The sequence below is a fragment of the Planococcus citri genome, chromosome 5 (genome assembly GCF_950023065.1).
Source record: "Planococcus citri chromosome 5, ihPlaCitr1.1, whole genome shotgun sequence".
Classification (NCBI taxonomy): Eukaryota; Metazoa; Arthropoda; class Insecta; order Hemiptera; family Pseudococcidae; genus Planococcus; species Planococcus citri.
In genome coordinates, this window is record NC_088681.1 from 4,781,197 (window position 1) to 4,806,193 (window position 24,997).

A 24,997-nucleotide genomic window follows, 5' to 3' on the forward strand; every position below is an offset into this window, starting at 1 on the left:
AATTTTTCACAGTGCGTTTTGTGGTTATTTTATACCATATTAAAAAATGGTTGCCTTGGCCAGTAGCGACAGGAGCAATGTTCTCCATAAAGCTTAATAGTGGATCCAAAAAATTATTATTCAAAGGGTATTCCACGGTAAGATGGGCGAAATGGCCCTGTTCCAAGATTTGGAAAATTATGATGGATTATTGTTGGGTACCTACAATGAAAGGGGCGCGGGGAGTAGTTCCGTTTTGAATTGAACTGTTGTTTTGGTCCCAAATTTCTCGAATATGATTGATGACTTTTTTGGGAAGTAATACGATAGACAGGTTCGAGGGACGAATTGGCGTTTTCTTTTGAAGTGCCATTTCTGATTTCTTGGCTACCAATTTTGGATGCTTCCAGCCAATTTGTTATGTACTTCGCGAGTGAAACAAGACGTCACATATTGAAGCGATCTTTATTATACAGAGTCTACACGAGAACTAAAGTAACTAATGACTAAACTATACATTCAGCCGGAGGCTGTCGAGTCGCTGACTCATTCTACAGATGTAATATTTGGGGGTGAAAATTTTCACGAAAACCAAAAAATTTGGGGAGGGAGGGGCGGCATATTCTTGTCTGCCTAGGGCGGCCTAATGTTAAATCCGGCCCGGAATAAAGGTGGGTGAACGCAACCCTGGGGGAAATACTTAAATTACTTACTGACACTGCATTTTTGCTGTCACTGAGTTGTCTCACTAATTGAAAGTGAACAATGAACATTGAACAACCGACATGAAAAACAAAGGTTGCTGGGTAAACATAAAGTGGTCAAAAAACAAAGTCTAGGTGGACAACGTTCTCAAAATAAAAATAAAATAAATTTTAGCAAACTCCACAGCAGGAAAATTAATACTGCAAATAAAGCAGTTTTGAGAGCAATATGTGCATAGTACAACCTGAAAAAAGTGAAATCATGCTTTAGTCAAGGTTTAGGCAGACATAACTCAAGTATTTTTGACGTTACCTTCTCCACTTAATTCTGGCTGCTGGTAAGGTATGAATATCGTCATTGACAAGATACACGCGTAATCCTAACCACGTCGCTTTTAAGAAATATTCCCACGAGAAATCAGCCACATTGAAGAAGAAGAGTTGTTTATCTTCATTGGATAACTTTTGCCAAAGCTCCTGAGTATTGTTATTTTTAAAAACCCAATCACTTGCTCTAAAATACGCCGTAACTTCTAGAAAGTGGTTCATTTTTTTATAGATCTTGGTTAAACTGTCCGGTAAACAAAACATTTTAAAAATCAGTTTGTAATTATGTAGGTACCTATTAGTCCGGCATATGACAATAGGAGTAATTGCACCCCCCCCCCGACGATCATCCGGGACAACTTTTTTCTTAAAGAGGACATCCTAAGGAACATTTTAAAGCAAACTTGCCCAAAAAAAAGTTGATCTTACTTACAAAATGGCGACCATTTTGATTGACAGGTCAGCCGAAATCGCAGATTTTGCGTTTCAACATAGGACTTGCACGAAAATTTTCAAACTTTACAAAGGTAGATCGAAAGATCATGCAAAAATTTATCACCTGTCAAAATTTCAAGTGCTAAAGTGAGTTTTTCGATTTTTGGTGAATTTTTGAAACTCGAATTTAGGCCAAAAATGAGGGAAAAAATCAAAATTTTACCAAATTGACCTTGATAGCTGAAATTTGGGATATACCCTATTCTCGACATGCCAAATCGATTGGAAACGGTTTCAACCCGTTCTGAGCAGTTCTGGAGCCTCCAGCAGATTTTTGAAACTCGAAATGTCCACAAAATTCCATCAAATTGGAGTTGTAAAGCTAAAATTTATTCTAAAAACTAATTTCAATACGCTACGAAGTACTGCAGGTGAATTTAAAAGTCATTTTAGAGCCTCCAGCGACATTTTTGAAAAATACTGGAGCCTCCAGTAGATTTTTGAAACTTGAAATTTCCCCAAAATTTCATCAAACTGAGATGGAGAGTCGAATCTCATTCTGCAAACTAATTTCAATACGCTACGAAGTTGACTGCTGATGGATTTCAAGTCGTTTTGGAGCCTCCAGCGACTTTTTTGAAAATTACTGGAGCCTCCAGCAGATTTTCGAAAGTTTAAATTTTCACAAAATTTCATCAATGGAGATGGAGAGTCGAAATTTATTGTGCAAACTAATTTTAACACCCTCTGAAGACGACTTCAGGTGGGTTCAAGTCATTTTAGAGCCTGCAGCGACTTTTTTGAAAATTACCAGTGCCTCCAGTAGATTTTTGAAACTTGAAATTTCCCCAACATTAATTTATCAAATGGAGTTGGCAAGCTGAAATTTACTTCGCAGGCTACATGGTGGTTTCAAATAGTTTTGAAGCTTCCAGCTACTTTTAGGAAATTTCAATTTTCCAAAAAAAAAACACCATACAACCTTTCGAAAAGTCGCTGGAGGCTCCAAAACGACTTGAAATCCATCAGCAGTCAACTTCGTAGCGTATTGAAATTAGTTTGCAGAATGAGATTCGACTCTCCATCTCAGTTTGATGAAATTTTGGGGAAATTTCAAGTTTCAAAAATCTACTGGAGGCTCCAGTATTTTTCAAAGAAGTCGCTGGAGGCTCTAAAATGACTTGAACCCACCTGAAGTCTTCTTCAGAGGGTGTTAAAATCGGAGCGTAGGGTAAATTTCAGCTTTCCATCTCCATTTGATGAAATTTTGTGAAAATTTAAGGTTTCAAAAATCTACTGGAGGCTTCAGGAATTTTCAAAAAAGTCGCTGGAGGCTCCAAAACGACTTTTAAATTCACCTGCAGTACTTCGTAGCGTATTGAAATCAGTTTTTAGAATAAATTTCAGCTTTACAACTCCAATTTGATGGAATTTTGTGGACATTTCGAGTTTCAAAAATCTGCTGGAGGCTCCAGAACTGCTCAGAACGGGTTGAAACCGTTTCCAATCGATTTGGCATGTCGAAAATTGGGTATATCCCAAAATTCAGCTTTCAAGGTCAATTTGGTAAAATTTTGATTTTTTCCCTCATTTTTGGCCTAAATTCGATTTTCAAAAATTCACCAAAAATCGAAAAACGCACTTTAGCACTTGAAATTTTGACAGGTGATAAATTTTTGCATGATCTTTCGATCTACCTTTGTAAAGTTTGAAAATTTTCGTGCAAGTCCTATGTTGAAACGCAAAATCTGCGATTTCGGCTGACCTGTCAATCAAAATGGTCGCCATTTTGTAAGTAAGACCAACTTTTTTTTGGGCAAGTTTGCTTTAAAATGTTCCTTAGGATGTCCCCTTTAAGAAAAAAGTTGTCCCGGAGGATCGGTGGGGGGGGGGGGTGCAATTACTTCTATTGTCATATGCCGGACTAAGTATATTATTGAATAGTCATTAGATATAGGTACGTAGGTACTTAAGTTGTGTTATCAACGTACACTGGTTTTTCTCCAACAAGACAAGCTAGAACATCTAAGAAATAAGCAGGGATTGTGTGCACCAGGAGCGATAATATCCTTAATAGGTATTTATTATCTGTAAATATCACCGAGTAATACCACACTGCTTTTATGGTGGGCCATTCTAAGGAAAAATGAGAGTAATGATGTTCAATTTCTCCGTAATTTATGGGATTTTGAGTTCCGCTGGAGTAAATATACACAGGAATATCAAAATCTCTGAAATATAATAGCAAAAACCTTAGTTTGAATTCTTCATAATTGTTTCAAGGTAGGTAATGGTAGTTAGGTCGTCATGTGAACAACAAACTTTTTCTCCGATTTCAATTTTTCGTATTTTTCAGCGGTAGCTTTGGTCGCACATATCAAACCATTTATTACTAAATCCACCGGGACCATATCCAAACAGCGTTTATCGTAAGTTGCTTCGCAAACGTGTAATATTCCGGTCATAGCAGCTATAAATGTTCCAGTTGGTCCATAAACGTTATCTATCCAACCACGAACAGGCTCTTGGTAGGTTGAAACGACTAAAATTTAACAAAATTGGTAAACATACTCGTATGCGAGATCAAAACTTGATAATAATCGTGGAAGAAGAAAGGAATTTTGTTTGTTTGCTTGTACACTAGATAATATTTATGTTGTGGATTATGTTAGAGGCAGGTACTTACTTACAGTAGGTCGAAATAGGCCGATTGGTAAATCTTGACTTTCATTTTTCACTACACATTCGGCCATCGCTTTTGTAAACGTGTATGTATTGGGCCATTCACCCAATATTCTAAAAAAATATACAATATATTTCGTAGTAATAGTAACCCTTTGTAACGGTTAGATAATATATGCAAACATTATAGTCCAGGAAAATTAGATGAAAGAAAAGGGTCATTGGGAAAGAGAGGTAGAAAGCTGAATTTTGGTATACTTGGTATTTTTATTTGTGCAAGACACCCCTTCGCAGTAGCTCATTCTACGAGAAATTTTATGTACAATAACAATGAACTTATGTAATTTTCCCATTTTCCCAATGGAATGCTAATTTTCCTGGACTATATAGGTATGGTACTCATTTTATGTATAAATATTGTAGAAGGATGAATTACTTGGGTGTTTCGAAATTAACTTCTGAGTCATTCATTGTGGCAACTTTATTTATCACATCAATGTAATGTGCAGGCATATCATAGAACTTCTCTTCAATTTCAGAATGAGGACAAAAAGAATATGCTGTCGAAATATACATCATCGCCTATTCAAAACAACATGGTAAGAAAGGGAATTGAAAACATTGAAAATTGGATAAATGATAAGTAGGTATAAGGGTATCTTCTATATATTAAAACCACAACCGGATTCTTTTGACACTGAGATCTCAGCAACGGCTGAATCAATTTTGCTCGATGATGTCTCAAAAAAAAGCTTTTGGCCCGTAGATGTGCAGGTTTTTAACAAAAGTTTGAAAAGTTGCACCGAAAAGCTCAAAAAAGCTCAATAAACGATTTTAACCTATACATAGCAAACTGGAGGTATACATAGAAGTACATATATTATATGTACCTTGAAAGAGCATCAAAAGAAGTCAAATGTCAAAGAAAAAAGTTTACAAAAAAGTTGCACAGTAAGCTTAAAAAAGCTCAATAATTGATTTTAACCTATTACACAGCGCATTTGACGCATACAAAGAAGTACATATATTATATCTTGAAAGAGCATCAAAAGACGTGTAGTGCTGAAAAAAAAGTTTACAAAAAAGGTTCAGTGTGAAAAATCCTATAAGAATCCCCCGGTTTCAGCTATCAAACTTTCCAAGTTGAAAGTTCATTAAAATTATGAACTTTGAGCTTTTGCTGTGCTTAAAAGCCCCACCTGCGAATCGCCAGAGTGGCATTTCTGGAAAGAGGACTACATATAGTAACTTTTGGACGGGGTCCCCAATTTCAACCCCCCTCATACATTTTTCTCAGGTTGGGCTCCTGGACTATTAGAGGTTCCTCCATAAATCAAATTGAGATCATACTCCAGAATGCCATAAACCATCTTCAAAAGTGGATCACTAGCAAAGGTCTCCATTCCTCTGCTGAAAAAACAGTGGTCATAAATTTCCATCATAAAAGAGGAACATTCTCTGATGTAAATCTGCAGCTATATGGTACTCAAATCAAAAATGTTCAGCACCATAAATTCCTTGGCTTACATTTTGACAAAAAATGGAATTAGAAACTGCACCAGTGCACCTTAACACCATTAAGCAGAGATCTAACAACGCCATAAACCTACTTAAACAACTTAGCCATAAGGGTAGAGCCCGCACAACAATTGTAGACGTCGACATTTACATCGACTACGTTTTTTTCCAACATATGATGGAAAAGTGATCAATTAATTTATTTAGTAGGAATCTTCTGTCCATACAAAAGTCAGGTAAGTAAATAAAAATTTTCGAAATTTTCTCATTATTTCTGATACCTCGACATGCCATCTCGACATGTAGATGTAAAATTCGATGCTCGAAATTTACATCAACAACTATGTCGACCAATTTTTCAGAATTAAAATTTCTGTTTTAGGGTTTAAAATTTTAGTAAACATTCAAAAATATGATCTTGTTCAATGTGGAAAACAAATTTTTTAGGGAATTGATGAAATTATTCACTTATTCCGCAGTTTGGAGATGTAGATGATATGATGTTGATATTGTGGATGTATATTTGTTGATGTCGAATTTCACATCAATATTAACATCGACATATCCACATGAAAATGGATTAGTTTAGTACTCACAGATAAAGTATTGCACCATCTTTGATATAAGGGATTTCTGTTGAACTTCTTGATTATACAGACTTTTCGTCTGTATGTACTTCTTTGGAAATGGACTTTGCATCGATGCTGTTTTCAGCACTAGCAATAGCCACATCAGAGGAAATAATTTTGGGGGAAAAAAATTAAAAATTTTTAAACTCAAATTCTATAACTTAACGAAGCAGGAGGTCGACATAAATTTCGATGTGAATGTCGATCCATCCACATCCGTCACTTTTGGATGCCCCATGTCGATGTGAATTTTGACCCTATGTGGAGCCAATTGTTGACACGAATGTAAATCAACATCAGTCAACAATTACATTGACAATTAGCTCAACATAGGGTCGAAATTCACATCAACATGTGGCATCCAAAAGTGACGGATGTGGATGGATCGACATTCACATTGAAATTAGCATGGTCATTGTTGTACGGGAGGCACCAAATATGGAACACTTTTTTTTGGAGGATTGCCACTTGAAAACTATAGGAGGTAGAAACCTCCACGAAGGCTTAAAATGAAGTTCCATCCTTCCATCAACACTGTACAAAACTTCAGGGGCGAAGGTCAACTTTAAGTATGTTTTTTTTTATTGTTGAGTGATGGGTGTCAAAATGACAGTTCGAAATTTTGGATGCCTAATATGAACCACCTATAAAATTTCAAAATAAACATACTTTCACAGTTTTCAAAAGGTCATATTTATTTGTAGAAATGAACAAAAAAACTAATTCTAAGCAGTTCAGGTTAATTTTGAATATTTATTGTTGAATGACGAGTGTCAAAATGACAGTTCAAAATTTTGGATGCCCAATATGGACCACCTAAAGAATAATTTCAAAATAAACATATTTTTACGTTTCAAAACATCATCAGGGGACGCGGTAGCGTTGCCACCCCGCCCTCCCACGGTTTCAAGCGCATAATGAAACGCGTTCAACCTAGGCGGCGCAACGCCAGACGGAGTTATATTCTGTAACTATTTTGTAATGCAATTTCCCCGAGTTTCAAACGCAATTTTCTCAAAAACTATGCGTTCATTCAAAAAACGCATAGATAATTTTATTCTTATTTTTCAAATACCTTTCAGAATATATAAGAATAATTTTTGTACGATAAAAATTCGCGAAGTTTCAATTAGCCATTTTTTTGTCATTTTGGCGAAATTGTTCTTCAACACTTACTCAAAGTTTGAAGGATTGGCCGAACCAATTTTGATGAAATTTGGAATATAGCTTTGATTTGTCAACCATTACTGACTAAGGTAAAAAAATTGTAAATTTTTTCAAAATTGACCCTGCACCCCCCCTTTTTGGGCCCCAAAAATTCTCAAAATTAACCCAAAATATCAAAAGGCACTTCTCCACCACAAACTTGATGTTCATGCAAAAATTGAGCTTTGTAGCCCAATTACATCAAGCTTGAGTGGAGTCTAAAGATGCTGAAAAATGACAAATTTTGAAAAAACGAGCAGTATATTTATCCAAAGTACAATCAAACCAAAGCTGGGATAGATGTACGTACATCAAAAGGCACATCTACGATGTTCAAAGTACACTTGAACAAAATTTCAGCGTGATTTGTGCCCTATTCGAAGCTGTAGCTTTTCTTAATGAAGTAGTTTAATTATACTCAAAAAATGGCCAAAAATCCATTTTTTAAGAAAAGCTGCAGCTTGGAATAAAGTCCCAATCATGTTGAAATTATGTTCACATATACTTCAAACACCACGGAAGAGCCTTTTAATATTTTCAAATTGATATGAGCTTTCATTTATGCGCAATAATAATTATTATTGCACATAAACGTTCAATATCAAAATGTCCGTTAAATTTAAAGCACAACAGGTGTTGGCGGCGTTGTATGCAGTTGAAATGCGCTAAAACGTTGAGCAGCCTAGCGGCTGAATGATTTAAGCTTCCGCTCGCCACGCAGTAGACTCGGTTCGAACCCCATCAGAATCAAAAATTTTTTTTTAATTTTTAATTTTGTAAGCTGATTTTTTCAATATGATTTTTATTTAACATGTTCAATTTTTAAAAATACATTGTAAAAAAACGTTTTTCACTTCCTAAAGTACAAATTTTCTTTTGCCCTTGTTTTTTTAAAAAAAGTAAACATGGAAAAAATTTCATTATGCAAATTTATTTAAAACAAACAAGATACATTTTTTCACCTGAAAAAACATGTTTTTTTTTACTTCTTGAAATGACGTTTTGCTTTACTTTGTTCAGGTTTGTTTGGTTCTCATTTTCAAAATTTAAATTTTTAAAAAGTTGACATTTAAATTCCAAAATTTTGAAGCCAAAAAATGGAACCTGAAAAACACATCGTTTTTTCACCTCTTGAATTTTTGAACGTTTTTTCACTCGCATCACTCAGTTATTTTTTCTATCCTTTTCCTAAACTAAAAAATTCCATTTTGAAACTTAAAAAAATTCAAAAAGGAAAATATTTTTTAATAGGTATTTTTATAAATTATTGGTAAACTTGTCATTTCATCTCTCATTTCATTTTAGAAATTTATATTCGCTATTTGTCATTTTATTTGACAAAATTGAAAGTCTTTTTTTACTGATCGGCGAATTTTTGGTCAACCCCTTCCCCCATCACCCTTGAAAATCCACTGTTTTTATTCCAGTCAGTTTAATGACAAATGTCCAGTAATCTGTCCACTCCCTGCATGCTCCTGCCACCAATGCTATTTTCATTTATTAGATTGAACACTTCATCACAATAATATAGAAAAAAAAGTACTGATATCCTCCAAAAAAACTCTTCAAAAGAGAATTACACCCCGCCCTCTCCACGATTCCTAATGAACCTACTCCATGAACAAAAATTAAAAATTTCAGTAAGAAAATGTTATGATATCATGGTGGAATCCGCCCCTAAGAAAAACAACCTACCACTTCACCATTTATTGTATAAGACAATCTATGAAACAGCTAATGAGCCAAAAATTTGGGCGGACAGATCCCTCAAATAAGTTTAGTAATCTAACTTGACTCTGGAGTGTGGAAGATTTGTCAGCCCCCAAATTTTTGGCTCATTAGCTGTTTCATAGATTGTCTTATACAATAAATGGTGAAGTGGTAGGTTGTTTTTCTTAGGGGCGGATTCCACCATGATATCATAACATTTTCTTACTGAAATTTTTAATTTTTGTTCATGGAGTAGGTTCATTAGGAATCGTGGAGAGGGCGGGGTGTAATTCTCTTTTGAAGAGTTTTTTTGGAGGATATTTATTAGTAGAAATGAACAAAAAAAAGTATTTCAAGCATTCCCCTTTTCAGTGGCTGTAATAAATGAGTAAAAAATTCAATATCGTAGGTGGTCCATATTATTAGCGCACCCCATTAAAAAAAACTTTGCACCAAAAATTTCTGTACGTGCCCTCATTTTTAGCAAAAACTGATCACTTCAGCAGAAACTTCTTCCTTTTTTGATATTATAAACATCACTGACATTTAGAAAATTAAACCACATTGAAAAAATTTTTCAGTGTCTCAAAACATTTTTTTGTAAATTTCTCAGCGAGTTTTGACTTTACAGTTGTAATTTTTGTCTCATTCGTTTTTTTGATGAAAAATACATCAGAATACATTTTTTCCTGACAGATTGCGCTAATTACCAACGAGAACAGGTGCTGGTCCATATTGCATACTGATCCATAATTGGTGCCCTTACCCTTACTGCCTGGGGATCAGATAGAAAATCTTTGTCAAGAATCTATGTTAGCCATCTACAGTCAATCGTGGACCATGGATCCATTGTTTACAATACAGCTTCAAAAACTGACCTAATGAAATAAACTCCAATCACCAACAATGCATTACGTTTATCAATAGGAGCGTTCCAAACCAGCCCAATATAATTAAACTTACAGAGGATTCTGGAATTATTTCTCTACAAGGAAGAAGAAACTATTTAGCTCCAAAACAACATGTCAAAAGTGCCAAAAAATCTAGTCATAGGTATAAATCATCACAAAACCCCGTACAACAATGACCATGCTAATTTCGATGTGAATGTCGACCCATCCACATCCGTCACATTTGGATACCACATGTCGATGTGAATTTTGACTCTGTGTCGAGCCAATTGTTGATGTAATTGTCGACCAATGTTGATCGGCATTTATGTCGATAATTAGCTCGACACAGGGTCGAAATTTACATCGACATGTGGAGTCCAAATGTGACGGATGTGGATGGATCGACATTGGCATCAAAATTTACGTCGACCTCCAGCTACACAAAATTGTTAAATTTTAGTTTCAAAATTGCAATTTTTTTCCAAAAATCATTTTCTCTTACACATTTAGGTGGCCACTGCTCATGCTGAAAGCGAAAGCAGCATCGGCGCGGAGGCCACCTCCGAGAAGTACAGACAGAAAGTCCGTATTCAGTAGTGATGGGATATTATCGATATTTCGGGATATCGATATCGTCAAAATATCGGAGGTCTGATATCGATAATATCGATATATATCGGATGTTTTTGATGTTCATAAAAAGACCATAAAACAGCTGATTTTTGATGAAAAGAGAAACTGAATCATCTCTAAGCTGTTTCTATTCCTTATTTTTTTGCTTTTTCAGTATCTAGCTACCAATTTGGCGCTTTTTAAAATAATGATTACATTGATGACGTAATTGTCAACATTTCATCATTCTACAGATGTGGCCCATGGCTACCATTAATAGCCGTGATAATCACTATTTTACTCTAAAAAAGTCTGAAAATGCTCAAAAAGATCAAAAAAATACCTCGCACAATTTATTTGCGGGATTTTTGCATAATTTTTAAAAATTTTCCGATAATCGATTATCGGCTTCTAAATATTGATATATATCGAGGGCGGCAAATATCGATATATATCGATAAATATCGATAATATCCCACCACTAGTATTCAGCATAGTTGAACATTAAACTCTTTATACTGAAAGGTACAATAGGTTATCTAAGAGTACTACACTAATACATTTTCATGTCGATGTTAATGTTGATGTGAAATTCGACATCAACAAATACATCCACAATATCAACTTAATTTTTCAAATTTGAGAAATCTTTGAAAATTTGGTCGATGTTAGTGTCAATGTATTTGTGGATGATCGACTTTCACATCGACATAACATCGACAAAACTCCAAACTATGGAAAAGTGAACAATTTTATCAAGGCCATTAAAAAATTTTTCTCCCTTCAAACAAAGATCATCTTTTCAAATGTTTACTGAGCTTTTAAACACTGAAACAGAAATTTCAATTCTGAAAAATTGGTCGACATAGTTGTGGATGTAAATTTCGATCATCGAATTTTACATCAAAATGTCAACATCGCATGTCAAGGTATCAGAAATAATGAGAAAATTTCGAAAATTTTCATTAACCTGGCTTCTTTACAGACAGAAGATTCCTATTAAATAACTTATTGGTCACTTTTCCATCATCATGTTGGGAAAAAACGTAGTCGATGTAAATGTCGACGTCGACAATTGTTGTACGGGACATTCCACTCTCACCTTCAACACAAATATGGCACATACACACCATTTGGATATAGAACAAAAGAGCTGATAGTTTCATTGGGACTGGACCTACTCAACATACCTCAGATTGAAAGCTATTGTAATAAGTACCAACTTATAATACCAACAAAAAATACCTTCTACAGATCAAATAGATGAGAAGAGGTGATTCTGGCCAGAATTTGAATCGGATATACTGCATTAACACACAGATCACTTTTTACTGAAAAATCCCTCAAAAAATGCGACACATGTAATGTGAAATGTAACAGTCCAACACATTACAGAATCATGTAAAGTACGAGTAGGTATACGAGTATAAGAAAATTAGAAACGAAATACTTGGGGTAAATTTTAAATATGTACATACAAGTAGGTAAGTATATGAAAATGAAGAAGAAATGTGTGTAAAATTGTTCTTGTTCCTAATTTGTGCAGGGATTTATGATTTGTTATAACTTATGTTCTGCTTTAATAAATTTTGATAGGTATATATATTTTTGTGAATTTTGCCATACTTTTGTTGAGATTATTTTGTTGTTATATTTTTGTTATTTCTTAATTTAATTTCTATTATTGGTTTGTTTACGTTAAAGGCCATGATGCCGGACGCTATAAAATAAAACTTTTCTATGATGATGATGATGATGATAAGTAAGTAAGTACCTACGTAGAAACCCAATCGTAATTCACTTCTCTTTCTCAAAAACAAAACAAAAAAAACAACTGATGAAAAATAAAATTTACCTTTAGATTTTTTGCACTTTTAGCCAATTTCAATATTTGTCTAGTGCCGATAACGTTAATTATAACAGCCAGCTTGAGCATCTCATCAAACCGTACCGTAGCCGCTCCATGGAACACAACGTTGACTTCTTCGGCAAATTTTTTCTTATTTTCGTCAGATAGGTCTAATTCCGACTCTTCTAAATCACCGTTCATCACAGACACCTTTTTATAGAAATCAGGAGATTCGTGCTTGAGTCTTTTGAAAAGCTGCGCATAAATACAAGTAACTAGGTACGTATTACAAAGAAATGTTGTACATTATTGATAGGTAAACCTAATTACCTATATTGTTTTAAAAAACAATAATGAATTAAGTATGTGTAGGTAAATTAAAATTACTCTGTCTTGAAAAATAGCTTTGATTCTTTCATCGGAAGTTTGTCCTTTTTTATTTCGCACCAATAAATAAATATGCTTCAAATGAGGACAAGATCGCAGCAATTTTTCAGTCAAGATTTTTCCCATGAAACCGGTACCTCCGGTGATGAAAACGGTTACATCGCGGAAGAATTCTTGAACTGGTGTGCCGATTTCTTCTTTTGGCACTATACGAGGAGGGTTGAAGTTTCTTTCACCCAATATTTCCAAAGGATCTCTGGGATATTCGGGAGTAATTATACGTTTCAGTATTTCAGAACCGTATTCGTCCACTTGAGCTTGTCCTTTCTTCAGCATGTTTCTAGGATGCGTATATCCAGTGCTATTTTTAATGACGGTTAAATTGTATCTGAAACAATTTTCGAATATTAAGTAGGTAATTATAATAATTAATAAATTAGGGTCATTCCATGCCAAATTGGCGGATTTTTGCACTAGGTGTTTTCGATTTTTTTTTTTTTAATCCAGGTAATGTGTAGAGGTCATCAAATGATGACAAATGACGCAAACCGGACATTTTTGCGATTTTTTTAAAGCGGAGCTAAAATTTCAGTTGCACATAGCTCCGGTTGTAAGTGGTATAGAATTTTGAACTTGAAAAAAAAAATTGTAGTACCTACTTTGAGAGGGTAATTGACAAATCATGTCAAAATCAGCGTTACCACTTTCAAAAACTTGAAAAAAATCGATTTAAAAACTTACAGGTACCTAACATGATCTTGACGAGTAAATAATTACAAGTTTGGCACTTATTGCATATATAGTCCAGTCATTTTAGCAAAATTTTTAGTCGAACCTCAAAAAAATTAGGGGCAAGCTGAATTTCACATCATTTGTTCAGATTGGTCTCTAAAACAACTCATCAAAAGTTGCACCACCCCCCAACTTGACCGCTACCCCCGCAAGAGGTCATTAACCTTTGCCGATACAGGTTTTTCGGCTGTATCGCCAAAATGAAGGGTCCGAGAGGAAAAATGTTCGAAGAAAATTGTTCTACGCCAAATTTCCTATCAGCATGACAAGTCCAGCTTTTCCCAAAATGGCGATTTCACCCTTACTGAGGAGGGGGTAAAGTTGTCAATTTTATATGAAAATTGTTTTAAAAAATGAAAATCGGCAATTTAAAACGTGAACTCGATTCACGGTAGACTCAAAAATATTTTGACCAAAGTTGCACACTGCAACTTGGCTGCTACCCCCCCCCCCGCAAAAGGTCATTGACCTTTGTCAATCTACGTTTTTCGGCTATATCGCCGAAATGAAGGGTCGGAGGGAAAACCTGAACTAAAATTATTCTACGTCAAATTTCCTATAAGCATGACCAGTTCAGTTGAAATATATTTTTCGATTTTTGGTGAATTTTTGAAAATCAAGCTTAGGCCAAAAATGAGAAATAAAATCAAAATTTTACCAAATTGAGCTGTAAAGCTGAAATTTGGTACAAACGTTATTTTCGACTAGCCAAATCGATTGGAAACAATTTCAACCCGTTTTGAGCAGTTCTGGAGCCTCCAGAACATTTTTGAAACTTGAAATTTCCACAAAATTTCATCAAATGAAGTTGGAATGCGGAAATTCACGCTGCAGTCCAATTTAAACACGCTATTAAGTCAACTGCTGGTGGGTTTGAGTCATTTTGTGGCCACCAGCGACTTTTTGAAAATTATTGGAGCCTGCAGTAGATTTTTGAAACTTGAAATTTCCATAAAATTTTATTAAAAACAGTTAGAAAGCTAAAATGTATTCTGTAAACTAATTTCAATACGCTAGGGAGTCGACTGTAAGTACATACCTACATTTCAAGTCGTTTCGGAGCATCCAGCGACTTTTTAGAAATTACTGGAACCTCCAGTAAATTTTTGAAACATTTATAGAGTGAATTTTTGCTTTCCAACTGCCTTTAATGAAATTTTAAGTTTCTAAAATCTGTATTTTTTGCCTACAACCCCTCAAAGCCCTTCTGTGCTCCAAGATGAGGGTCAAAATTTTGAAAAATCGTGAAAAGTCGAGTGATATATCGACTTGTATGTTTTTAAGACACTGAACTGGAATATGCACTTTTTTCCTGCTCTACTTACGATTCCTCAAAATCCCCTTACGCCCCCTACAGGGTTGGCAAGTAGACTATATAGTCTACTTTACATGCTTTGTCTACGTGTAAACAACATTACTGTAGACAACGATAGTTTACATGTAGACAATGTAGACTATGTAAACTATGTAAACTACAAAGTAAAACTGTTTTCTGTTTTAGACTAAAGCCTTTTTCACATGGATTTTGGCAGAAGATTTTGAAAATATGTGGTTAAAATCCAAAAAGTTTTCAAAAACGAAGGTTCAAAAAACGTCCAAAAACTACTTAGATTTTTGAGAATCCGCGTAAAAAACACATACCTCCTTGGCAAAAAAGCAATACTTTTCAGTTTTTGACAATTTTTGGCAGAAAAACGACTTCTGGATAGGTAATTCTTGAAAAAAGTGAAAATCTTTAACAATATTGTCAAGTTAAAAACCAAGAATTTGACTCTCTCACAAAGCAAAAGTTGACAATTTTAGCAAAACACAGCATTTTCCTAATTTTTCTCAAAAAACGAGATTTTTTGCATTTCTTGGGCACAAAAATGAAACATTTGCAATTTGTAGAAAAAAGTAAGGCTTTTTAAAGTTTTCGCAAAAAATGAAAATTTTCAGCAATTTGGCTCAAAAAACAAGAATTTTCATCTATTTTTGAAGTACTTTTTTTTTGACAACTTTTGGAAGGGAAAAATTTGAAAAAAGCAAAACTGACAATTTTTGCAGAAGTAGATATCGTCAATTATTACTTGGTAAAAAAATTATACTTTTTCACAATCTTTGTTGAAAATACAAGATTTTTTATCTTAAATTTTTCAGTTAAAAAGTGAGGGTAATTTTTTGCAAAAAAAATGACAATTTTTGACAAGAAGGGAGATTATTTGGGAATACACAACTTTGAAGTTGACATACATTACACATAGTCTACAGGAAGTCTACATTACATGAAGTTTACATAGATTACGCGACAAATGTAGACTATGTAGACAAAGATAGTCTACGCGTAGAGAACCAACCCTGGCCCCCTAAATAGGATAAAATTTTGAAAAGTCGCCAAAAAACGTGTAATACGTCGAATTGTATGTTTTCAAGATGGCTGAATATGACTATAGACTCATTTTTATTATTTCATTCATTTTACTACTCAAACGTTCTATACTAACGCTCCAAAATTATCCTCACAATGTCTTTAGCAGGTAAGATGTCAATCTTCTTGCATATCTCAGTGTTTTCATTTTGATTGTTTTCCTGAAAAGTTTTCGACTCATTGAGGGGTGAGATTTTATCCATATTTTGAACTTTTTTTGGTGCATCTGGGAGCTTTGTGGGGTTGGAAACAAAAAAATTAGTTCATATTCGCACTCAGCGACCTCGAAAACATACCTACCATTCGATATATCACTGGACTTTTCACGATTTTTCAAAATTTTGACCCTCATTTTGGGGCACAGAGGGGCTTTGAGGGGTTGTAGGCAAAAAATAAGTTCGTATTCGCATTCAGCGATTTCGAAAACATACCATTCAATATGTCACTCGATTTTTAACATTTTTTCAAACTTTTGGCCTTTTTTGGGGCAGTTTCGAGCTGTGAGGGGTTGGGCCCAAAAAATAAGGCCATATTCGTGCTCAGCGACTTCGAAAACATAGAAGTCGATATATTACTCGACTTTTCACGATTTTTCAAAATTTTCACCTCCATTTTGGGGCACAGAGAGACATTGGGGGAGGGGGGTGGGACCCAAAAAATAAGTTCATATTCGCACTCGACGACCTCGAAAACGTACCATTCGTTTTATCAGTCGACTTTTCACGATTTTTCAAAATTTTGACCCCCATTTTGGGGCACAGAGGGGCTTTGAGGGGTTGTATGTAAAAAATAGGTTCATATTCGTATTCAGCGACCTCGAAAACATACTATTCGATATATCGCACGTCCAGATTTGTTTTTCAAATAATATGATTCAGTAGTGTGTTACTTGAAAAATCAAACAACCCTCACTAACCCCCGTGGAGGGTTGAAGACAAACCAATTGTTGTTTGATTAGTAGTTCGGTGAGTAGACTTTGTAAAAAAAATTTGAGCGAAAACGAATGATTTTAAATGGTAATTTTGTTCAATTTATTGGACTGACCTTTTTTGAAACACCCACCCTTTTCAGCCCTTTTTTTGGACACCCCCCTTGAGCAATAGGTATCGAGCGTAGTATCAAATTGTCGAGAATTTGAAGGGGAACATTTTTCGTCATGGTAGTTTTTCTCAAAAACCTAATATTTACGAAGTAAAACGAAAAAGACGTGAATCGGAACCTGTTTCAGCCCCCTAAAAAATTTTCCTCCAGGGGTAGGAGAGTCGGATTTTTTTTGGTGGTTCAGAGGGTCCATCCGAACACATTCCCGAAGGTAAAATTTATGTGCCAATTTTTTTCTTTTTTGTCCCTGCTTTTTTACGCTATTTTCCCGCTCTATAAGTCACAAAGCGTATAATCAATGTATGGATGCAGGTACCCAGTTGACCAAATGCTAGCAAATTTTACGCTAGCACGAATGGTGCCGGAATTTGAGACACTTTTTTTAAAAATGCTAGCAAATCAGTAGTGATTAGGTCGCATTAGCGTAGCAGAATTGAGCACAAACAGCTAGGGTATAGCTAGCATAAAGGTAGCGAAAAGCTAGCATTTTGTTAGCACTTTGCTTGCAATTCTACTACGTAAATGCGACTAAATCGCGACTGATTTGCTAGCATTTTTAAAAAAAGTGTCTCAAATTCCGGCACCATTCGTGCTAGCGTAAAATTTGCTAGCATGAGGCTAGCATTTTGCTAGCGCAGGAAAAGTTTGATTATCAGGAAAATTATTTTTACTAATTAACTTTTAAAAATACTAGGAGGTGTTTTCAATCAGGTCAAGGTAGTTCTCCAATATCCAAAAATAGGCAACTGACCTCCTACGCTAGCTCACCGCTAGCATAGCTCTAGTGAGGTGTGCCAGAGTAAGTAGAGTAGTAGCACTCTTCTTACTATCATACAAAATACTACCTTGAGCTTATATTCAGATTGACTACATACTTTATCTAAGAGTAGCAAAGTATACCATGAGAGAGAACAACGCTAGCAATTTGCTAGCATTAAGCTAGCGCTTGGGTTAGAAGTCTCTTTATTAAAAAATAAAGTTTTTTTTTTTTTTTAATTAAAAAATTGCCAAAATTTAAAATTTAAAAATGAAATATTAAACAAACTAAAAATAAGAAATTTCAAAAACATTTGAACAACATTTTTAATGAACAAATTATACATTATAAAAAATGAAATAATTACAAGAATGATTTTTCAATAATGGAATATTCTTCAAAATTATTGTTCAAAGTTGAAAAGTAGCCAAAATGGAAAGGAAAAATACCTACCTGTTAAAATGAAAAGCATTAACAAATTTGAAATTTTTTTAAAAATGAAAATAAAAAAATCATTGAGAAAAGAAAAATTACGTATTTAGGTATCTGTTAAAAATATTTAAAAATTCCATTTAAAAAATTAAGATATGGAAGTATTTTTCTGAAAAATGGGTGAAAGAGATTCACTGAAGTTTTTCTGTACTTGCATGAGTAGGCTATGAAGGAAATGCCAGTGAAAAACATGCTAGAAAAAAAATGCCACATACTTGCTCGCATTTTGCTAGAATCTAATTCCATACAGAAAGCTAGCTGAAAAGTGAGGGCAATCAGCTAGCGTTTTTCTATTGCTAGATTGCAAAGTAAAAGCTAGACGAGAGAGACTAGAGATCTGCTCGCATTTTGCTAGCATTAGATTGCTAGATAAATGTAAGCAGATAAATGCAAGCGTATTGCTAGTGTAGAAAAGCAAGCAATTATCCGTTAGTAAAACGCTAGCATTAAGCAAGCACAACTAGTGTGATACAAATGCTAGCTGAAAAAAGCGAGAGAATTGCTAAAGAATTGCTAGAACATAATTTGCCAGAAAAAAAGTGCTAGCAAATTGCTAGCTTTTTGCAAAAGATTTATTGCTAGCTACAAAAAACTAGAAAAATGCTAGCACTTTCCCAAAACGTGAGTAAAATGCTAGCAATCCGCTAGCACTTGGTCAACTGGGTACATTAGGAGTAGGTATAATGAGTTAATGAAGCGAATTGGGATGAAAAATACAATGATGTACCAACCTTAGAATATCAATCTGGTTAAAAATGTGCACAAAATCACTTCGATGTTTCACAGCAGCAACATAACAATACCTATGAATAGGGCTGTATTAAATTTAAAGCGCTTTTATTTATACTCTCCGACGAAGGTCGTCGAGTTTGATATTGGGTGACATTGGGTTGAAATACGCTTAATCGTTTTTATTATAAGTTCACGAAAAATTAATTAGCTGCATTTTGGTAGGATGCAGATGTAGAATATTTATATTATTGACGTAGGTAATGTTTCATAGTTTTTTTTTTTTTTTTTTTTTTTAATCAAAATTGAAAGCGTGAAAACATTTCCTCTAGCTCATCAGATTGCATGCGAAGCAACACTTATTTATATGTTTATGATTTTATGCGCTCAGTGGTGTCTCATGAGCTATACCTTGCCTACAGGTCATTTCACGTCAATTCGACCAAGAAGTGGTAGGGGGGTTCGGCGATTTTTTTTTCGAAATTTCTCATGTGGAAACACCTTCCGAAGGGAAAATTAATGAATACCTGCCTACATTATCACTTACGTCAATATTGTGGAAACACGTCTTCAGTGACGTCAATCTCTCATTACTTATTATCATACATAACGTTTTTATTACGGTCCGGAAAAAAAACTTTTATGACATCTTCATGTACATATGAAATACTTTGTTTCCATCGTTATTCCATCTTAGTATCTAGTACCTAGGTAGTTACCTACCTATGTGTATTTTTGAGCTAATACATACATTGATATTTTTTTTCAAAACCGAATGAAAAGACGTTTCATGGTAAGTAAGGTAAGTACTGTGCACTATTAACGCCATGCACTCGAAAAATTGGAATTACTCAGTCACAATTTTAAACTTATTCCCATTCTGATTCGTGTAGATGATAAAGGATACATGAAGGTATATTTTGAGTGAATGTTTGAATTTTTATAATCTTTTTCCTTCGAGCTATAACAGTTCAAAGTGAGGTCACCCTTTTGGCGTTATTAGGAACTGGGTACCTAACAACGCCAACATTTTTTTTAAAATTTTAAATGTAGAATTTGGCGATATAACCAATTTTGAGTGCAATTATTGAAATCTATGATAAAAAATGTATACCCTACCACCAAAATTATCCGCAAAAGTAAATTTTAACCCCAATCAAAATGCATTTTCAAATTTTAAAAAAGTGATTTCAATTTCAAATCTAAAATTTTGCGATAAAACCAATTTTTAAAGCAATTATTGAAATCTACGATGAAAAATGTATACCTTACCACCAAAATTATCAGCAAAAGTAAATTTTTACCACAATAAAAATGCATTTTCAAATTTCAAAAACAAAAAAATAAAATGTAAAAAATACAAAAAAATGTATTGAAAATCAATAATATTGAAATACGAGTAGGTATAATTATTACTTATTAATCACCTCTACGTCTTTTTGACATTTCTGAAAAAAAAAATGAAAAAAATTATGTTGGCGTTGTTAGGATACCCCTATGTTCAACTTTGAAGAAAAATTTTAGCATGAAAAAATGCATAAAATGGATCGTCAATGAGCTTAACATGTAGAAAAAGCTGATGAACTTGCCAAAAATATTTTTTTCTTCATCTATTTTCAAAATTTCGTGTTTTAATATTTGCACCGCACCACCAGTGAAAAACTTTGAATGCAAAATTTTTGGATTTAAACTTTGAAAATCACAACAAGATTTCACTGGTCACGTTGTTTTCATTTATAGAATACCTGAGTATGTGTTATAGCCCAGTATAACTTTTAGTTTTGGAGATATTAGCTGTTGGCGTTATTGGGCACCTGGCGTATTTAGGGCACAGTACCTTAATTACACTATCAATTGAAGGACCTGATGGAAGAAGGGCCTCCTCGGAAAAACATAGTTTTGAGAAAAACACGTTTAAAGTTTTACTTTTGTTGCCAATTAAAAACTACTCAACGTATTGATTTGTGGTTCATGTATTTTTTTTTATTTGAAGTGTCAGCAACAAGTATTGACCATCAACTGCCAAATAATTTATTCACATCTTCGAAAAAAATGAGATTTAAAAACTCGCGTCGGAGGCCCTTCTTCCTTAAGTTGATTTTGATTTTCATTAACTTCATCTTTTATCGTGATTAAATCGAAAACTAAGCATTTTAGACAAAAACTAATGACATTATGTCGATTGGAAATTTAATTCTCCACAACTTTGATCAATTGTAATTTTCGTAGGATGCTTCCTTTCACCTCCAGATCAATTTTTTTCTATAAGCTGATTTTGATTTGCATTCAAATTCATTTTTTACGTGATATAAATCAAAAACTAAGCATTTTAGGAAAAAACTAACGACATTATGTCGATTGGAAATTCAATTCTCTACAATGTTGTTCACTTGAAATTTTTGTAGGATGCTTCCTTTTGCCTCCAGATCAATTTTTATGAAACTGTAACAGGCATCTAAGGTATGGTGGTACGCCAATTGAGATGTTTTATTCAAAGAGATATGAATGAAACATTACGTAGCTTGCTCTAGGAACAAGATCATGAACTGAAACTCACACCAAAGGTAGTAAAGACTTCAAGGAACTCAAAATCACCAAAAGGCGGAAAAAGGGCATCCTGCCGAGGAGGCCCTTCTTCCATCAGGCCCTTCAATTACCGTATGTACATGTAGGTAATAATGTAATGTTCTAAATTTATGATGAGCAAATTTTTGATAATTTTTGTAAAAAAAAAAAAAGTTGCATAGTACCTATGTTATCTAATTATACCACGTCGAATGCTTCAGATATTAGGGAAGGCGCCTCTATAAAGGCAACCTTATAGGTTTATGTACATAGGTACACAGCGTGTAGAAGACCAGCGTTGTTATATGGGTATTACCAGATACCAAAATACCAGGGGATCTGTCCCAGTATTGGGGCAGTATTCCCACCCTCATAGAAAATCACTACTAGTGACTTCAAAAAATTACTAGTATTTCTGAAAAAGTTACTAGCAATACTGAAAACGTTACTAACGCTTGTACTGACACTACCAGCAACCATTGAGTTCGCTGTTGATTGTTGAACGGAGACCAACCAAGCAGTGGTTTGATGCGCCATTATGGCAGCCTTGAGTGCTTTGTGCCACCATTGAACCTTCCCATTGGCCTGAGGGTGGTAGGCTGTTGTACGTATGCGATTTGAGCCTAGTACAGATGACATCTTCCCAAATGAGTCAGATTCGAACTGACGGCCTTTGTCGGTGGTGATGGTTGCTGGTACTCCAAATCTTGGAACCCACTCACGTGCAATCGATTTTCCAACAGCTTCTGCGGTGATTTGGCTGAGAGGATATGCCTCTGGCCAGAGTGATGTGCGATCAATCACTGTCAGGAGGTATTCCTTACCATGAGAAGGAGGCAAAGGGCCGGCAATGTCCACATGTATGTGGTGAAAACGAGGCACCTTCTCAAAATTGCCAAGTGGAGAACAAGTGTGTCACAAAACTTTGGCATTTTGGCAGGGAACGCATTGTTTCGCCCACTGCTGACAGTTCTTTTGTACACCAGGCCACACAAAACGCGCACTGACGAGTTTTGATGATGAATTGGCACCAGGATGTGCTAAGTTGTGCACACTGTTGAAAACTGCTCGCCTGAATTTTGCCGGAACGAGTGGTCTAGGTTTGGCACTGGATGTGTCACACAGGATTGTTGAGTTGCTTTCAGGCAGCTTCTTGGGCTGGACTTTGAGACTCAAATCGCTACTCAACAGCTGCTGGATATCCGTATCAACAAGTTGTTTGCATGCTAGTTCACAGTAGTCAGTTTCAGACTCAACGCTAATCGCTTCGATTCGCGAGAGCGCATCTGCAGGGATATTGGCGACTCCCTCCACGTAACGGATGTCTGTGGAGAACTGGGAAATGTAGTCAAGCTGCCTAGCGCGTCTCAGTGGCTCTTTTTCCAATTTTTGCTTGAATGTGAACACTATGGGCTTATGATCCTTATAGATCGCAAATTCTCTGACCTCAAGATGACTCCGGAAGTGGCGCACCACTGAGTAAATCGCCAACAGCTCACAATTGTATGTGCAGTAACGTGTCTCAGCAGGTGACAGCTTCCTTGAGAAAAACGCTAGTGGTTCTAGGGCATCTTCCTGTTGCTGTGATAAAAAAACTGCCCCAACAGCTGTGCTGGATGCGTCTGTAGACAGAATGATTGGCAGCGAGCTGTCTGGATGATGGAGCATGACAGCATCTTCCAAACGCTGTTTGAACTCTTTGAATGCGCACTCTGCGTCCTCAGTCCAAACAAGAGGTGTTTTATCATTCTTCTTGTTGGTACAGATGATAGGTTGGACACGCCGCTGGATGTCTGCGATGCTTGGCAGATAATGTCGGTAAAAACCCAGCATTCCTATGAATCATCTTAGGCCGGATACATCGCTTGGCTTTGGATAGTTGACAATGGGCTCAACTCGGCTTGGAGACGGACGGATACCAGCTTCGTCAACATTGTATCCGAGGAACTCAATGCTATGGTAATCACTGCAGTTACGTGAGCGCGATCGGTGCTCTCTACCTTCATTCACAAGTGTATTGACAGGTTTTGTAAGTGCAGAGATCTGACCTAGCAACAAATTCTGTTCAACTGCTGCGGAGCTCAATGCACTAGTTGCACCTACCATTGCTACTGCCACTACACTTGGTGCACGGACATATTGGATGGCTGCATCCGCGGCCTGTGCCATTTTATCTGGATCAGTGACGCTTCTGGCAGCCAAAACGAGCTGAACTGGCTCAGGTATTCTGCGTTTAAACAGCTCTGACAATGTGTCATTGGTGACTCTACCTTTTGCGAAAACACGCATCTCTGCCAGTAAAACGGATGGTTTTTTATCGCAAAGTTGACACCCTTCGAGCAAGCAATTAATTTGCTCTGTATCGGATGGTTCGTACACTTTGTAAACGCAATCGCGCAATGCGGTGAACGGATTATTGGATGGTGGGTTGAAAATTACCTCCTGAACATTGGTAGCTATGTCATGAGGTAGCGAACCTGCAACGGCGTCGAATTTGGTTTTCTCATTCTTAAAACTGCCTAGACCCAATCCGAGCTCTACCTGACGCCACCATAAACGAATATTTGTACCATTGAATGCTGGTAATTCAATCCGATGAATGGCATTCACAGCATGTGGCGTGGGCTGCTCTTTATCCGTATCACTTTTGTTATCATCATTTGGATTGGTAATTTTGGCTCAAGATGACCAAAAACAGCGCAAAAATAATCGAAAAACGCACTGGAATGCTCAAAACTGGTACTTACGAGGAATTGGCTGGAACAGATGCACTCTACCACCGGAATACCTCCGAGACAAAGGACTGGAAACACACGAAAACGGCCAAAAATCAGTTGAAACTATCTCCAGAAATGCCAGGAAACGTGTACAGTCGTTGTCTGCCTTAAAAAACGGCTACGTATGAATAAAAAAACGTGTCAGAGGTCACCACTTTGGGATTTTATACCCAATTTGGACAAGTTTCAGTTTGGATAAAATAAGCACTGTTTGACATGAAAAATGCAACTGTTTATTCACACGATAATAGTGCATACAAGCGATGCGAGAGAAATGTACATAATGATGCCGCTGAGTGCTACATAGTTTTAAGGCACATGGACGCAACCCATACGCCACAGTAAGTAAATAGAAAATGATTTATAAACAATAACAATTAAAATTTATAGATAGGTACCTAACCATAAATAATTACAACAAACCCATGCCTTTCCAGTATTACACA

The 24,997-nt window shown here is 35.6% G+C and overlaps 2 protein-coding genes across 2 annotated transcripts; both read right to left on the reverse strand.

The window, feature by feature from the left end:
- Window positions 1-425: 425 nt before the first annotated feature.
- On the reverse strand, window positions 426-19,350 carry LOC135848479 (fatty acyl-CoA reductase wat-like). Its single transcript, XM_065368392.1, has 9 exons — window positions 19,212-19,350; window positions 12,932-13,319; window positions 12,551-12,799; window positions 4,564-4,709; window positions 4,132-4,241; window positions 3,768-3,987; window positions 3,437-3,676; window positions 997-1,254; window positions 426-928 (listed from the first exon to the last, which is right to left on the reverse strand). The coding sequence occupies exons 2-9, from the start codon at window positions 13,265-13,267 to the stop codon at window positions 832-834; spliced, it is 1,656 nt and encodes a 551-aa protein (XP_065224464.1). The 5' UTR covers window positions 13,268-13,319; window positions 19,212-19,350; the 3' UTR covers window positions 426-831.
- Window positions 19,351-23,616: 4,266 nt separating this feature from the next.
- On the reverse strand, window positions 23,617-24,978 carry LOC135846964 (uncharacterized). The gene is made up of 2 exons (XM_065366340.1): window positions 24,975-24,978; window positions 23,617-24,452 (listed from the first exon to the last, which is right to left on the reverse strand). The coding sequence occupies exons 1-2, from the start codon at window positions 24,976-24,978 to the stop codon at window positions 23,617-23,619; spliced, it is 840 nt and encodes a 279-aa protein (XP_065222412.1).
- Between the last annotated feature and the right edge of the window lie 19 nt (window positions 24,979-24,997).